The sequence below is a fragment of the Bos indicus x Bos taurus genome, chromosome 9 (genome assembly GCF_003369695.1).
Source record: "Bos indicus x Bos taurus breed Angus x Brahman F1 hybrid chromosome 9, Bos_hybrid_MaternalHap_v2.0, whole genome shotgun sequence".
Classification (NCBI taxonomy): Eukaryota; Metazoa; Chordata; class Mammalia; order Artiodactyla; family Bovidae; genus Bos; species Bos indicus x Bos taurus.
In genome coordinates, this window is record NC_040084.1 from 101,746,415 (window position 1) to 101,762,601 (window position 16,187).

The following is a 16,187-nucleotide window of genomic DNA, read 5'->3' on the forward strand; positions in this document are numbered from 1 at the left end:
TAAAGGCTGACTAACATCCCGCTCAGCCATTCTTCATCAATGGACACTGGGAAGCCCTCCCGGCTTGTAAAGGCTGACTAACATCCCGCTCAGCCGTTCTTCCATCGATGGACACTGGGAAGCCCTCCCGGCTTGTAAAGGCTGGCTAACATCCCGCTCAGCCGTTCTTCCATCGATGGGCTCTTGCGTGTCTCCACCTTCTGGCTGCTGTGAATAACACTGCTGTCAGCACACAGACAGATTTCCATTCCTACCTTTGCTTTCAACTCTTGGGTTTACACCCAGAAGTGGAATTGCTTGGTCACTGGGTAAGTCTGTGTTCGACTTTCTGAGGACTAGTTAGGATGGGAGAATTTTCATGTGTCTCAGGATCACCCAGTTCAGAAGACAGCAATCCTCTGCTATGCTCACAGTTGAGAATAACAATAAAGAAAGAGCACAGATGCTCCTGGAAACTGCAGGTCATTGGTTTTATGCTGAATGTGGCGTCAGGAGAGCTGTGTACAATTTCCTTAGACACAAGGGCCAGGTTCTCCGTACTTGGGGCACGGTGCCTCCAGCACCGTAGGTAGGTCACCGAGGTGTGTGGACACGCCCAGGGGTCGGTGTTCAGCTCTTCTCATCTCCACTAGCTGAGTATCTTCAACGTCCCTTCCATGGAGGCAGTTTCTCTTTTTTTGTTTTGAATCTGTGAAATGTGGCTAATAGTATCTACCCCATCCATTCCATATGGCATATGAGGATAAAAGCAAAAAATATTGGTAAAGTGCTTGGCAAATGGTAAAGTAACAGATCAGTGTAAGGCAGTCTATGATCACTAAAACCATTAATATTATTAGCACCGACCAAATAACGCAGTAATGTTGATCAAAATAGAGCCAGATTGTTTTTAAAGGGGCTGCAGGTATCATCTGGACAGTCTAATACCGGCCCCACAGGCCAGCCCAGGCTTCGCGTCCATCCCTATCCTGGCAGGCACGCAGACATCTCCTCGGGGACCACTGCCCCGGGCTCAGCTTGCAGACCCTGCCCGCACCGCCTCTCGGACAGTTCACAGCCTGACCACTAGGTGTCAGCATGGCCCTCTTAGGACGCGCGGTACCCGCCACCGTGCGGCTAGAACCGCTCTGGGGCAGCTTCACCTGCAACCTGGATCCACACGGAACCTGAGGTTTGTTTCCATTCCTGACGCCCCCCACCCCCACCCCCTCACTCCCCAGCATCGTCAGCCTCCTCTGCACTAGTCCTGCTCTCGCCAGCGCCCCTGGTTTGGCTGTTTCCTAAAGAGCAAGAAGCTGGATTTTTCTTCATAAACGAACGCATCAGGGACTCCAGGACCTACGGGGCACGACCCCCGGCAGCGTGCAAAGGGGAAATGTGCTTATAAGATGCGCTGCTGGGGTTCTCTGAGGCCCCGAGCTGAGGGCGGAGGAGGGCCCTCAGGATCCACGCGGGTCCTTATCCCCAAATCTCCGCAGAACCATGACATTCTACCCCACGCCCCCTAGCGCGCCTGTCGTGGAAGACAGTCTGGAGTGGGAATTCTGGCGCAAGGTCTGTGCACACGCGCGCGCTCTCCCAGTGCAGCTGCGGGGGGATTTCTGATCCCAGGTGACCCAGTGGCTCCCCTCCCAGTTGAGGAGAGACGACGCATTAGTTCTCACTCTGTGTGCGTGTGTGCTAAGTTGCTTCGGTCGTGTCCGACTTGGTGACCCCATGGACTGTAGCCCGCTGGGCTCCTCCATCCATGGGATTCTCCAGGTGAGAATCCTGGAATGGGTTGCCATTTCCTCCTCCAGGGGAGCTTCCGGACCCAGCGATGGAACCCAGGTCTTCTATGCCTCCCGCATGGGCAGATGGGTTCTTTACCACTGGGGTGACCTGAGATGCCCACTTCTCACTGCAAGTCTTAACAAGTAAGCACATTTGGTCAAAATTGTCTATAGCACAACGACAATTCCACATTACAGGTTTTACAAATAGGAAATGAAAATGTTAAAATAGCAATGTCTGAGCACGATCAGCGGCTGACCCAACAGACCGAAGCTTCCCTTTCCTGCCGGCTGGCGCCCCTGCCCACTCCAGCGGCCCACGTGGGCGGCCGCTCTGGCAGCGGCCGAGGGCCGACCCCCGCCGGCCCAGAGGTCCTCTCACCTCCGGGGCCACGAAGTTGGCCGTGTAGCAGGGGGTCATAAGCAACCCGTTCTCGGCTCGCAGCTGCTTGGCAAACCCGAAGTCACAGATGCGGATGGATTCGGGGTTTCCAGACTCGTCCACATACAGGATATTGCTCGGCTTTAGGTCCCGGTGAACAACCTGGAGAAGCAGGAGGAGCCACGCCTAACTCGGGGGCCAGGATGGAGCAGGGGCGAGAAGCTGGGGGGGAAGGGGGTCCCCTCGTGAGATAAGCGCTCATTTGGAGCCGTTTACCCTGGGTGGGTCTGGCAGAAGCCATTGGCTGGGATGCTACAAACTCTGTGGGTCCTTCCCCCTCCTCTTTCTCTTACACGGATGCTCAAAACCAAGGACCAAACAACCGCCCCAGCCCCTCAGATGGCGAGTGTTTGGATGAATAAATAAGTAGGCAGCCATCCAGGATCAGGGGGGCCCCTTGGGGCCATCACTCGGGGACGCCGCTGGTGCTCAGGAATGTGGATTTCTGAGGATACAGGCCGGCCGTGTGCGGCCACGTTCCAGCGTGGGCAGGTGCCGGGCACCCCAGTGGGTGTGCAGACAAGGAGCCTCCATCCTGTGCTCACGGCCAGTGGGCAGAAACCCGAGGCTGCATCTGTGCCCGGGGAGCGGCCGGGCGCTCTGAGCACCAGGGACAGAGCCAGCGGCACCTCAAAGCACAGAGGCTGCTCAGCTCTTCAGGGCACAGAGCAGCTTCTTCTGAAGGGGACAGAGGCCCATTGTGAGAATTCGTGGCGTGCCCGCAGCCCACGTGGGGCCCACGTGTCTCCATTGTCCTGCTCACGCCCAGACAGAGGACGGGGGAGGCAGATGAAAAAAGGCTTTGGCAGGCGGCCGGTGGGGCTTCAGAGGCTGCGAGGCCGGGAGACTAAAGACCCCGGTGCCAGCTCCCCTCTTGCAATGGAGGCCAGTCTGCCAAACCACCCTCTGAAGGGCCACCTCTGGAGTCTGACTGTCCTGGGAAGGGTTTACTAATCCCAGAACCAGCGACCGCCGTGTGGGCCCAGAGGAGCGCCCTGTTCAGAGGGCACATGTGTGCGGCTGGCTGAGGAACACTGCAGGCCTCCCGGGGGTTGCTGACCAGGCAGGGAATCTGGGGCTGGGGAGGGGGACGGGCCTGGAGGCACGGTGCTGGGAGGGAACCGGCTTTTCGTGCAGCTTTGGGCCAGACCCTCAACCCTTCTGTGCTCCAGTCTCCTCCTCTGTGAAATGGGTCTGATCTGGAGCCTAGAACTGACCAGACGAGGGCTCAGAGCCGTGCTGGACGCCGGTGAGGGCTGCAATCTTGCCTCTCACGGTCATTTCATCACCGGCCTCCTGGGCAGTGGGGATGGGACAGTGACGAGCACCCCACCATCAAGTCCGAAGTACGTTTTCACTATAATCGGTCCCAGTGAATTTAAATCTCCTGACCGAGCTCCTGGATGCAGGCTGTGTGTGTCTGAAATCACGCAGGCCCATGAGGAACGGCTGGGGTTGGGGAGGAAGGCGGGGACGCCTGGTTCCCAAGTGCTGAGCCGGCGGCCTGGGGGAGCCGGCGGCCTGGGGGAGCCGGCTTCCCGCGCCTCCCGCGGCCCGCCCCGGGGGCGCCTTACCCCCTGCGAGTGGAGGTAGTCCATGGTCTTGGTGATGGTGCACAGCACTGCGCTGGCCTCCCGCTCCGAGAAGTACCGCTGCCGCAGGATGCGGTCCAGCAGCTCGCCGCCGCGCATCAGCTCGGTCACCAGGTACACAAACTTCCCGTCGTCGTAGACCTGGTGGGGGGCGAGAGCGCGCGCCCGGCTCAGGGACCCCCCGGGGGGGCACAGGGGCGCCGCGCCGGAGGAACAGGGGGCAGGCCGGCGGCGCCGCCCGGGGGCTGGGGCCGGGGCTTCCCTTTAAGCTTTGTTCACATAGGCCTGTCCTCAGAACTGAGCCCGCGTCAGGAAGGCCTCTTACGCGGGCCTTCACAGGGCCCTGGGGAGGCCGACGGGCGGGTCCTGGTATCTTGAGGTTCGGGTTGACGACCCTGGGGTCAGGCTGGGGTGGAGGGCAGGGGCGGAGAGGAGGCCAGCGCGCTCCCCGTTCTGACTCCCCGGCCGGGATGGACGCTGCCTGGAGCACTCGACTGGCTCCAGTGCGCCGGGTCACCCCCTCCCTGTCCTTCTTCCAGGGACAAGGACCCCGCATCACTCAGCACGGACAGAGGGACGCTGGCCGGGGCCGCAGATCTGGAGCCTCAGAGCTGAAGCCCGGCTTCACGGGCTCCACGCTCTCCACGACGGTGAGAGACAGTACGGCCGGGTTAGAACCCTCGCGGGCTCTCTCTCCCCTCCCCCACGGCACGCCCCGTTACGGGGATCCGGGAGGATGTGGGGGGCCGTCAATGGGACTCGATGAATGGCCAGGCAGGTCGGGCCCCCAGCTGCCGGGTGACCCCGAGGGTCTGCGTCTACAGGGCTTCCGGGGGCGGGGCACAGGCACAGCTCGGCGACAGCGGCGCCGCCCGAGGGCACTTACGTCTTTGAGGGTGATGATGTTGGGGTGCTGGCCGTACCGCAGGAGAATCTCGATCTCCTCCGAGGGGTCCCTTTTACTCTTGTCGATGATCTGAAACAGACAGGGTGTGTGACATTCGGCGTCCAGCGGGCGCCGGCGGCTGGGACCCCTTCTGCGCCCTCCCCCTCCCCGTCTCCAGCTTGAGCTCAGCCAAGATAACCCAACACTGCCCAGAAACGCATGGCCATCCTTTCTTTCCTAGTGAGCAACAGACTGACATTAAAAAAAAAAGAGGGCACTCGCCTCCAGACATTAAATTTTAAGCCGTTACACAGCTCGATGAAGAAGGGTGAGTTTGGGGAGCTCACACAGGCACCCCAAAAGCAGAAGGTGCTTTTTTCTACACTCGTCAGGCTCTGGGAGGGGCAGGGCTGTGCCAACTCTCTGTCCAAAGCGGGCCTCCAGCTGCTGTGTGTCTCTTGCCTCCTTGGGAAGCTACACACCAGGCACAAAGGGAGACCCAGCATGGTTTGGACCGGGAGACACCGGGGGAGACCCAGTGCGGTTCTGACAGAGAGATGTTGGGTTGATGTGGCGCTGAGGCTGTGCCATGGCTCATCTGAACGGATGCTCCTTCAGGCTTCTAACCTCCCTCCTCTTCCTGGCAAGTGTAGCCCAGGTCTTAGGATGGCAGAAATATCCTTTCCTCCGTGAAGACAGATGGCTTCCAACCACTGCTGCTGCTGCTAAGTCCCTTCAGTCGTGACTGACTCTGTGTGAGCCCATAGACGGCAGCCCACCAGGCTCCCCCGTCCCTGGGGTTCTCCAGGCAAGAACACTGGAGTGGGTTGCCATGTCCTTCTCTAATGCATGAAAGTGAAAAGTGAAAGTGAAGTTGCTCAGTCGTGCCCGACTCTTAGCGACCCCAGGGACTGCAGCCCACCAGGCTCCCCCGTCCCTGGGATTCTCCAGGCAAGAACACTGGAGTGGGGTGCCATTTCCTTCTCCAAGCATGCATAGATGCACGCTAATTTACTTCAGTCGTGTCCGACTCTGTGCGACCCTATGGACAGCAGCCCACCAGGCTCCTCCGTCCACAGGATTCTCCAGGCAAGAATACTGGAGTGGGTTGCCATTTCCTTTTCCAGCTTCCAAGCACAGGTGTCATGGATGAACGCCGACCTTGATCCAGGCAGGCGTTTATTCATGCCTTGTCACTGTCAGTGGATTACCACGGGCTCCTCCGGAGGCAGCTTCCTGCGCCCTGGTCCTGCTTTCTGTGGGGATGGAGCGGGCTGGGGAGGGGGCCCCGAGCACGCAAAGTCTACAGCACCTGGTGGGATTCGACACTCAGAAGCAGTGCTCTTCCATGTGCATCAGCTTCACCCAATTTCAAAACATTCGCCACGGGGAGGACACGCATTTCAGAGGGAGGAAAACTCGCTTTCACTCCCCATCGCATCCAAGGCTCCAAGCAGAGCTCAGCATAAACTCACTCTCTTTTTCAGGTGAGCAAAACGCCCGGGGGGGTGGAGGAGGACCCAGAGTGAGTGCTCTGCCAGCCCCCACCCCGCTGCTCCTTAACTGCCGAGGAAGATGGTCGCGGAGTCTGTGCTTCTCCCTGGCTCAGTTTTAAACCCGCCGCCAGGCCCTGCTGACATCACACCGGGACCGTGAGCCCCACGGCACACTGGGATTCAGCATCAAGTGAAACGTCACGCATCCTTTCTTGACCCAGCACCTTCCTCCTCCTGTTACTGAGGTTCTAGCTCAGACACCAGGGTGACTTCTGTTACTGAAGGAAGTCAACACACAGAGCGTCCGTCTAGAGGAGACGTCGTAAAGGCTCCTTCAGCAGCTGGTGAAGGGGAAGCCTTAACATGAGGATGCTTAGCTGCCCGCGGTGTGGTCTTTATGCTGCGTGGGTCCCACGCTGGCCAGCAAGGTTCTAGGACCCTTTCTGCCCCAGCTGCCTGCCGGCCATGCAGTTCCTGGCCTGTGACCCCTTTGCAACTTGAGAAGATTAAAATCATTAGTGGTGGTTTTTTTAAAAAGTTAACAGTATATTCTTTTTTTTTTTTCAAATAAAACTTTAGGATTTTTGTTGTTGTTCAGTCACAAAGTCATGTCCATCTCTTTGCGACCCCATGGACTGCAGTACACCTGGCTTCCCTGTCCATCACCAACTCACAGAGCTTGCTCAAACTCATGCCTATTGAGTCGGTGGTGCTATCCAACCATCTCAACCTCTGTCGGCCCCTTCTCCTCCTGCCTTCAATCTTTCCCAGCATCAGGGGCTTTTCCAATGAGTCAGCTCTTCGCATCAGGTGGCCAAAGTATTTGAGTTTCAGCTTCAGCATCAATCCTTCCAATGAACACCCAGGACCGATCTCCTTTAGGATGGACTGGTTGGTCTCCTTGCAGTGCAAGGGACTCTCAAGAGTCTTCTCCAACACCACCGTTCAAAAGCACCAGTTCTTCAGTGCTCAGTCTTCTTTATGGTCCAGCTCTCACACTGATACATGACTACTGGAAAAACCATAGCTTTGACTAGACAGACAAATCACGATGGAACAGGACGCAGGATGAACAAGAAAGAAGAAACTTTTTTACCACACCGAAGGCACGGGGCAGGGTGAGGGGAGCCGTCACGGGACCAGAGCTGGCAGCTGCATGGACGGGCCCCCCAGGCCTGGGCACGCTGCCCTCCTCCCTCCTGGGGTGTCTCCCCAGGTGGGACTGACCGGAAGCCAGGGGGCGGGCAGGGCACCGTGGTGGGGTCCCTAGTGGGCCTGGAGTTGGGGAGTGGGCAATGCCCGGAAGGGGGTCCCCGGGGAGTGGAGGTGGGCTCAGGCTCCCGCACCTGCCCTGCCGGCTGCTGCCTCCCACCCAGTCTGGGCGATGGGGGGCCAGCACGCAGCGGCGAGTTCTGTTCAGACCCAGAGTCCTGATCCTGACTGATGCCACCCGGCGGTCAGCGCCCAGCGAGGCTGGCAAACCAGACTGTCCAGGAGCTGCTGTCTGAGCAGCTGTACGCTTCCACAGCCCACGAAGCGAGTCCAGCCCCAGCAAAGGAGGCAGAGGACAGGATTCTCCTTAGCAGGTGAAGCGCACAGGTAGGTATCAGCACGTCTTACTCCTGCCGGCTGAAGGCGGGGACGAGACTGGTCCAGACGTTCCAACATCCACATGCTTGTTCCTCTTCCTTTCGGTCTCTGCATTCCCCATCTTCCTCTTCCTCACCTCTGTTCGGCATGGGCTCCCCTCCCAGACGCTGAATAACACAGGGCTTCAAGGTGCACAAGACGGCGGGGGCAGAACGCCCAGGCCCGCCACACTCCCTCCCGAGGTGGAGTGTTTCCTCTGACTTGTCGAGAGGATTTATACCATATTTGAAACGAGACTAGCAGAGCATGGAGTCCCTTGTAAAATTGAACAGATACCTTCTCTTGTTCAATTAACTTAAACAAATGACACAGAGAAAGGGCTCCAAGTTTTCCTGCCAGAAAAAATTAAATTTCCATGCCAATCAATTCTCCTTCTAAAAATAAGCTCTATTCACGTCAGCCATCTGTCTTAATTCCACTGCTTTTCTGGTTGACAAATTACATACGCAGCATGAAAATGAGCCCAGAAACGCGGTGTAATTGTCAGCAGTCTGTTGTGAATACAAATGGGGTGGACAGTCAGCCCAGCTTCAGCCCTGAGTGTGTCGGCCACACTTCACTAGAATTACAAATTGGGAGACGCTGACTCCGGCACAGTTTCAAGGATGGCGCTTTATTTTTACCTGACTCCATTGCTATTTTAAGAACACACGAATCTGCTCCTGAAAGGACTCCCAGCTGTGCTGCCCTTCAGGACAACGTGGCCATGGCTGCTGACGTCCACTCAGACCTGCGTGAGCCTCGCAGACACACAAGGAAACGGGCGAGCGGCGCCTTGGGTGAGAGGAGCCTGTGTCTGTGTGTCTGCAGAGGAAACAGACCAACCGGAGAGTCTGCAGCCACAGAGGGCTCCCTTAGTTTTCGATTCATCAGCGATATCCCCCTTTGGCTCTGGGCTCTGGTTCTGTGATCAGTAAAGCCCTACCTGGCTGGACTGTGAGTTTCCCGAGAACAGGTTTGCTTTTGCCAGGAACCTAGCACTGTGTCTGCCTGAGAAAAAGAGTTAATACAAAATCGTAAAACATGAATAAAAGTACCTGGTTACTGAACAGAGGGGTTCAGTAAGGAGACGCGTGCAGAAGGAAATGCGATCTAGAGACAGGAAGTGTTGGGTGGGCCAGGCGTCCTGCCCCTCTGACAATAAACAAGCCAGAGGAAGGGATGCAGTGATTCTGAATTTGAAGAAAAGCCCCTGATTGCTATCTCTCTCTCTCTCCCCCTTTCGGTCACACCACGCGGCTTGTGGAATCTTAGCTCCTTGACAAAGGGTTGCACCCAGGCCCCAAGAGTGAAAGCAGAGTCCCCACCACTGGGCCACCAGGAAACTTCTGGGACTTTTCTTTAGCACCATCTGTCCTTGCTACCACCAAGCATCATGACGGGGTGTAGATAGGAAGCGAGCTGGGAAGCACGCTGGGTTCTAAGAGCCCTGAAACATGCACTGCAGGTCGGGAGGACAGGGACAGGCGGGGACCACACCGTGATCAGAGAGACTGACGCCCAGTGCTGGGAGCAGGGTTCTGGGTTCAGGGAGGGGCGCTGCCCCCGTGGGAGTGGGCTAAGGATGGGGTGAGGAGGGGCCGGAGGAGCTCCAGGAACAGGGCAGTGTGGGCCTGCTGGCCACTGCAAGGATCCGGGTTCCACCTGAGTGAGAACAAGACCCAGATTCCTCCACAACCAGTCCTTCCCATCAGGAAGCTTCCACAAGCTCTGATCCTTATCCATCAGAGGGCAGACAGAATGAAAACCACAATCACAGAAGACTAACCAAACTGATCACATGGACCACAGCCTGGTCTAAATCAGTGAAACTATGAGCCATGCCATGGAGGGCCACGCAAGACAGGCGGGTCACGGTGGAGAGTTCTGACAAAACATGGTCCACTGGAGAAGGGAATGGCAAACCACTTCAGCATTCTTACCTTGAGAACCCCATGAACAGTATGAAAAGGTAAAAAGATAGGACACTGAAAGATGAACTCCCCAGGAGGGTAGGTGCCCAATATGCTACTGGAGATCAGTGGAGAAATAACTCCAGAAAGAATGAAGGGATGGAGCCAAAGAAAAACAACACCCAGCTGTGAATGTGACTGGTGATGGAAGCAAGGTCCGATGCTGTAAAGAGCAATATTGCCTAGGAACCTGGAATGTTAGGTCCAAGAATCAAGGCAAATTGGAAGTGGTCAAACAGGAGATGGCAAGAGTGAACGTCGACATTTTAGGAATCAGTGAACTAAAATGGACTGGAGTGGGTGAATTTAACTCCAATGATCATTATATCTACGACTGTGGGCAAGAATCTATTAGAAGAAATGGAGTAGCCATCATAGTCAACAAAAGAGTCTGAAATACAGTACTTGGATGCAATCTCAAAAATGACAGAATGATCTCTGTTCATTTCCAAGGCAAACCATTCAATATCATGGTAATCCAAGTCTATGCCCCAACCAGTAACGCTGAAGAAGCTGAAGTTGAATGGTTCCTTGAAGACCTACACTATCTTCTAGAACTAACACGAAAAAAAGATGTCCTTTTCATCATAGGGGTCTGGAATGCAAAAGTAGGAAGTCAAAAGATACCTGGAGCAACAGGCAAGTTTGACCTTGGAGGACAAAGGCTAACAAAGTTTTGCCAACAGAACGCACTGGTCATAGCAAACACCCTCTTCCAACAATAGAAGAGAAGACTCTACACATGGACATCACCAGATGGTCAACACCGAAATTAGACTGATTATATTCTTTGCAGCCAAAGATGGAGAAGCTCTATATAGTCAGCAAAAACAAGACTGGGAGCTGACTGTGGCTCAGATCATGAACACCTTATGGCCAAATTCAGACTTAAATTAAAGACAGTAGGGAAAACAGCTAGACCATTTAGGTAAGACCTAAATCAAATTCCTTATGATTATACCATGGAAGTGACAAATAGATTCAAGGGATTAGATCTGATAGACAGAGTGCCTGAAGAACTATGGATAGAGGTTCTTGATATTGTTTAGGAGGTGTTCATGAAAACCATTCCTAAGAGAAAGAAATGCAAAAAAGCAAAATGGCTGTCTGAGGAGGCCTTACAAATAGCTGAGAAAAGAAGAGAAGCAAAAGGCAAGGGAGAAAAGGAAAGATATACTCATCTGAATGCAGAGTTCCAAAGAATAGCAAGGAGAGATAAGAACACCTTCCTCAGTGATCAGTGCAAAGAAATCGAGGAAAACAACAGAATGGGAAAGACTAGAGGTCTCTTCAAGAAAATTAGAGATACCGAGGGAACATATCATGCAAAGATGGGCACAATAAAGGAAAGATAGGGTATGGACCTAACAGAAGCAGAAGAGACTAAGAAGAGGTGGCAAGAATACACAGAACTATACAAAAAGATCTTCACAACCCAGATAACCATGATGGTGTGATCATTCACCTAGAGCCAGACATCCTGGAATGTGAAGTCAAGTGGGCCTTAGGAAGCATCACTATGAACAAAGCTAGTGGAGGTGATGGAATTCCCATTGAGCTATTTCAAGTCCTAAAAGATGATGCTGTGAAAGTGCTGCACTCAATATGCCAGCAAATATGGAAAACTCAGCAGTGGCCACAGGACAGGAAAAGGTCCGTTTTCATTCCAATCCCAAAGAAAGACAATGCCAAAGAATGCTCAAACTACCACAAAATTGCACTCATCTCACACACTAGCAAATTAATGCTCAAAATGCTCCAGGCTAGGCTTCCATAGTACGTGAACTGAGAACTTTCAGATGTTCAAGCTGGTTTTAGAAAAGGCAGAGGAACCAGAGATCAAATTGCCAACATCTGTTGGATCATCAAAAAAGCAAGAGAGTTCCAGAAAAACATCTATTTCTGCTCTATTGACTATGCCAAAGTCTTTGACTGTGTGGATCACAACAAACTATGGAAAATTCTTCAAGAGATGGGAATACAAGACCACCTGATCTGTCTCTTGAGAAATCTGTATGCAGGTCAAGAAGAACAGTTAGAACTAGACATGGAACAACGGACTGGTTCCAAATAGGAAAAGGAGTACATCAAGGCTGTATATTGTCACCCTGCTTATTTAACTTATACGAAGAGTACATCATGAGAAACGCTGGGCTGGAGGAAGCACAAGCTGGGATCAAGACTGCCGGGAGAAATATCTATAACCTCAGATACGCAGATGACACCACCCTTATGGCAGAAAGTGAAGAGGAACTAAAAAGCCTCTTGAAGAAAGTGAAAGAGGAGAGTGAAAAAGTTGGCTTAAAGCTCAACATTCAGAAAATGAGGATCATGGAATGTGGTCCCATCACTTCATGGCAAATATATGGGGAAACAAGGGAAACAGTGGTTGACTTTATTTTCTTGGGCTCCAAAATCACTGCAGATGGTGATTGCAGCCATGAAATTAAAAGACGCTTACTCCCTGAAAGGAAAGTTATGACCAACGTAGATAGCATATTCAAAAGCAGAGACATTACTTTGCCAACAAAGGTCCATCTAGTCAAGGCTATGGTTTTTCCAGTGGTCATGTATAGATGTGAGAGTTGGACTCTAAAGAAAGCTGAGCAGTGAAGAATTGATACTTCTGAACTGTGGTGTTGGAGAAGACTCTTGAGAGTCTCTTGGACAGGAAGGAGATCCAACCAGTCTATCCTAAAGGAAATCAGTCCTGAATGCTCATTGGAAGGACTGATGCTGAAGCTGGAGCTCCAATACCTTGGTCATGTGATGTGAAGAACTGACTCATTGGAAAAGACCCTGATGCTGGGAAAGATTGAAGGCAGGAGGAGAAGGATATGGCAGAGGATGAGATGGTTGGATGGCATCACTGACTCAATGGACATGAGTTTGAGAAAGCTCTGGGAGTTGGTGATGGACAGGGAAGCCTGGCATGTGCAGTCCATGGGGCTGCAGAATCAGACCCAACTGAGCGGCTGAACTGAACTGACCAAGTGAGGGAACTGCTGTGGGCGGTGGGTGGGGGCGGTGGGGTTGGGGGTGGCAGGGATGGTGTGGAAACTGGCACAGACTAGAATACGCACCCAGTCACGTCAAGCCACAAAGGCCTGAAACTGAAATGAAAGCAAAACTGCATGCAACTTGTACAAAGTGAGCACAGAACCTCTCATGAAATAAGAATGTGAATTATCTTCTCCTTCCAAATGCACCTCTCCCCTTTGAATCCTACTGGATCATAGTTACCTTCTGCAGTTCATCACTGATTCCATTTCAATCTTATTTTAAATGAAAGGTGCTTTGGCATCTGTGAAGTTTGTGTGTTGTGTTATTTCCAAGTCTTACACAATTTCATCCCCTCCCACTAGCCTCTGGGGCTGGCTGGGAACACAAAGGTGGGCCTGAGTCTCACATCAGACGCCCGAGGTCTCAGAAAGCAGGGCACATCTGTTCACTGCGACATGCCTGAGACAACGCCGTGGTTCTTCCCCTCCAGCCGTCCTAGCCTGAGGCAGGTGCTCGGGGGGACACCCCACCAGATGAAGCTGAGGTGGGGGGTCAGCGATGTGTCCTCCCAGGTCAGACTCTCCCGGCGGGGGGCCCTGGGCACCTGGTGGGGTTTGCTTCAGCGGGGGGCAGGGCCCAAGCCCAGGGACCAGACTCTTGTTCAGTCGCCAGGTCATGTCCGGCTCTTTGCGACCCCATGGGCTGCAGCACGCCAGGCTCCCCTGTCCTCGTCTGCCTCCCAGAGTCACTGAGAGAGTCGCTGTTCCATGTGGTCTCACTGATTCAGGACCTGAGTATGAAATGCAGCTGCGAACAAGTGCAAACCAGCAGTTTTGTTTCCTGGGTGTACATCTGGGTGGGTTGGTTTCAGTACATTCGTATAAAGACCTCGACCTGAAACTGCAGTTTAACTAAAATTGCAGTGAATGTGACGACAGAGTATTTACCATACAAAAGTAGGTATTTATAAGGCTGACATAAACTGAAAGCAGAACACAGTGGTATTTCCAAGAATGTGAGAGCCGCTGCACGCTGAACTCTGAGCTTGGAGGCTGATGGTTCGGAACTGACCCCGAGGCCCCTCAGAAGGGCCGCACCCAGACGCCGGCTCTGGGCAGAGAGGGGGTGTCCTGCCCTGCACAAAGCGTGTTCGTGGTGCACGGGCATCCAGCTACCAGGACAGCAAGCAGAGGCTCCGCAGAGAAGGAAACCGCCTTCATCTCCAGACATCAGCTGCCGGATTTGTCTACCCAACACTCCTTTATCTTTATGCTTTAGGCTAGGGTTCCCAACCTCGCCTGACCTTGTGGGGTTGAGTCTCTGGGGCACTGGTGGGGGGTGCTGTCCTGCGTGGGATTCGGGGAAACACCCTGACCTCTGGGCACCACACGCCAGGAGCGGCTCCTGCCCCACACATGTTCCTCCGGGGGGAAGAATCACCCCGGTGTGATGGCCTCAGGCAAGGCCCGCGTATTCCGCCCACAGCCCTTCTGTCCGGGGAGACCGTGTCTCCTTCTGCAGCTCTGCACCAGAGGGGACGTTCCCGCCCCTCCCAGTAGCCGCACAGTGGACACGACTGCATTGTCTCCGAATGAAACCAACCCCGTTCTCCGTCCAAGAGTCTGCACCGTGGGGTCTGCACACCGTGGTGGCCTGAAGAGGTGTCGCCGGAGTTCAACAGGGCGAGTGCGGAGCTGGGACCCACTCGCAGCCGAGTCGCTGAACCGCGTCACATTCGAGAACACGCCGAGCCAGGCAGCTTCTCGGCTCCTCCGCCAGCGAGTGCGGTGCTGCTGCCCGTCAGGTCAGCTGAGCACAGAAGAGCCAACACGCTTCCGCCGTGTTCCACCTGGAAACGCTGGAGAGGGAACAGAACGGGGAGCCGCAGTGGGGCCGGGCAGCTTTGGGAGCAGATGGGCTCGTCCTAAATGCTCTCTGCCGTGGGACTCCCGCCGGCTTTCGTCTCGGAAGGAAATCCAGACGGGGCGTCTGCCCCCCGATGGAGGAGCCGACGCTCGGCCAGCGGGTAACCGTGCCGCGTGCGTCTCGCTGGGAGGCGCCCCTCCTTCCTCGCCTAATCCAAGTTCCAGCCGAGGAATCACGACCCACCAGGGGCTCGGAGACCATGAGGGCGGTCCCTGCGACGCCCACCTGCCCAGTCTGTCCAGGGAACCCCGAGGATTCGACTTCAAGGATCTTCAACTTCACTCGGACTCCCACCATCAGCTGCAGCCACAGTTCCTGGCTTCAGTGCCCAAGAAGCTGGGGCTGGAATCCCCGGAAATGCCAGTCGTGGGGTCCAATCTTTGGGGACGGAGTTAGAAGCCAGTTGCTGACAAAGCTGAATTCAGACAGTGTCTTTTTGGTGAGAGCTGGATACGGGGATGCTGGGGGAAAGACTCCGTTGCCCTTGTCAGCGGGGGCTTATTTTCGGAAACTTCCCTCGTCGGGCTGCACTCTGGAAGGGCACCAGTGTCGGGCACCCACTGAACAATAGACGTGTTTCTCTGCGCTCAGCGGAAGCCTCCATTGTCCCTAGGACTGGTGCTGGCCACCCGACACAGTGTCTAAAGAAATCCTGTGAGGAGTGAGCCACGCAGGAAGAATTTAAGAAGGCCCTGCATGCTTACGAAGCGTGTGAAACATGTTAAGTAAAACTGAAGTCCTCTTGTCGAGGCAGGACTTGGTTCTCCTCTCCCCATCGGCTTGTGTGGACATAGGAACAGCATTGTCCGAGATCCCGTTAAATCCTCCCGAAAATGAGGAAAAATGAAACTCCTCGTTGAGCCACATCAGACCGACATGCGGGGTGCCTCCACTGCAGCCGCAACCCCACCCACTCAGGGATTTTAAATAGTGCGATATTTCCTTCCGTCAACCACTCCTCGTCATGGTCAAGACACTGGGCAGGCTGACGACCCCAGACCCTCGGAATGCACAGACTGAGTCTTCCTCCAATGTAAACACTCTGTGTTGTTTGAGGAATTCAAGATGTATTTGTCACAAAGCCATAAATTCCCAGCCCCAGTTAAACCAAGGATGTGCAATGCTTGGGGCTGGTGTCTCCGACAGGGCTGAGCCTGTCCTCAGGGTGCGAGGCAGTGGGCAGACGTCCTGCTGGACACAAGGATTATCTGATCCCAGAAGTGGCCGGGGAGCTGGGGGTGGGGCGGAATGAGGCCAAGGCATCGCAGCCATCGCTTCGAACAATCTTCTCGGAGCTCAGGAGATCACAGGGGCTGGAACGACTCCTCTCACTCCACTGCCTGCTGCACAGGCTCCATCTGTCCCCAGAGGCTCCTTGAAGAGCAGGGGAATGTCATGTGCACCATCCTGGGATAAGCCAGGGTGCCCTGATCACCACGACACCATCGGCTGGACCTGGGTCCTCAAG

The 16,187-nt window shown here is 54.6% G+C and overlaps 1 protein-coding gene across 7 annotated transcripts in view; it reads right to left on the bottom strand.

The window, feature by feature from the left end:
• RPS6KA2 (ribosomal protein S6 kinase A2) overlaps positions 1–16,187 on the bottom strand; it is a 336,121-nt gene that overhangs the window by 11,045 nt on the left and 308,889 nt on the right. For all 7 annotated transcript variants that reach the window (XM_027552024.1, XM_027552026.1, XM_027552027.1 and 4 more), the window contains 3 exons: positions 4,693–4,782; positions 3,789–3,947; positions 2,155–2,316 (listed from right to left, as the gene is read on the bottom strand). In XM_027552024.1, coding sequence (XP_027407825.1) covers positions 2,155–2,316; positions 3,789–3,947; positions 4,693–4,782 — 411 coding nt within the window. The remainder of the gene's footprint in view (positions 1–2,154; positions 2,317–3,788; positions 3,948–4,692; positions 4,783–16,187) is intronic.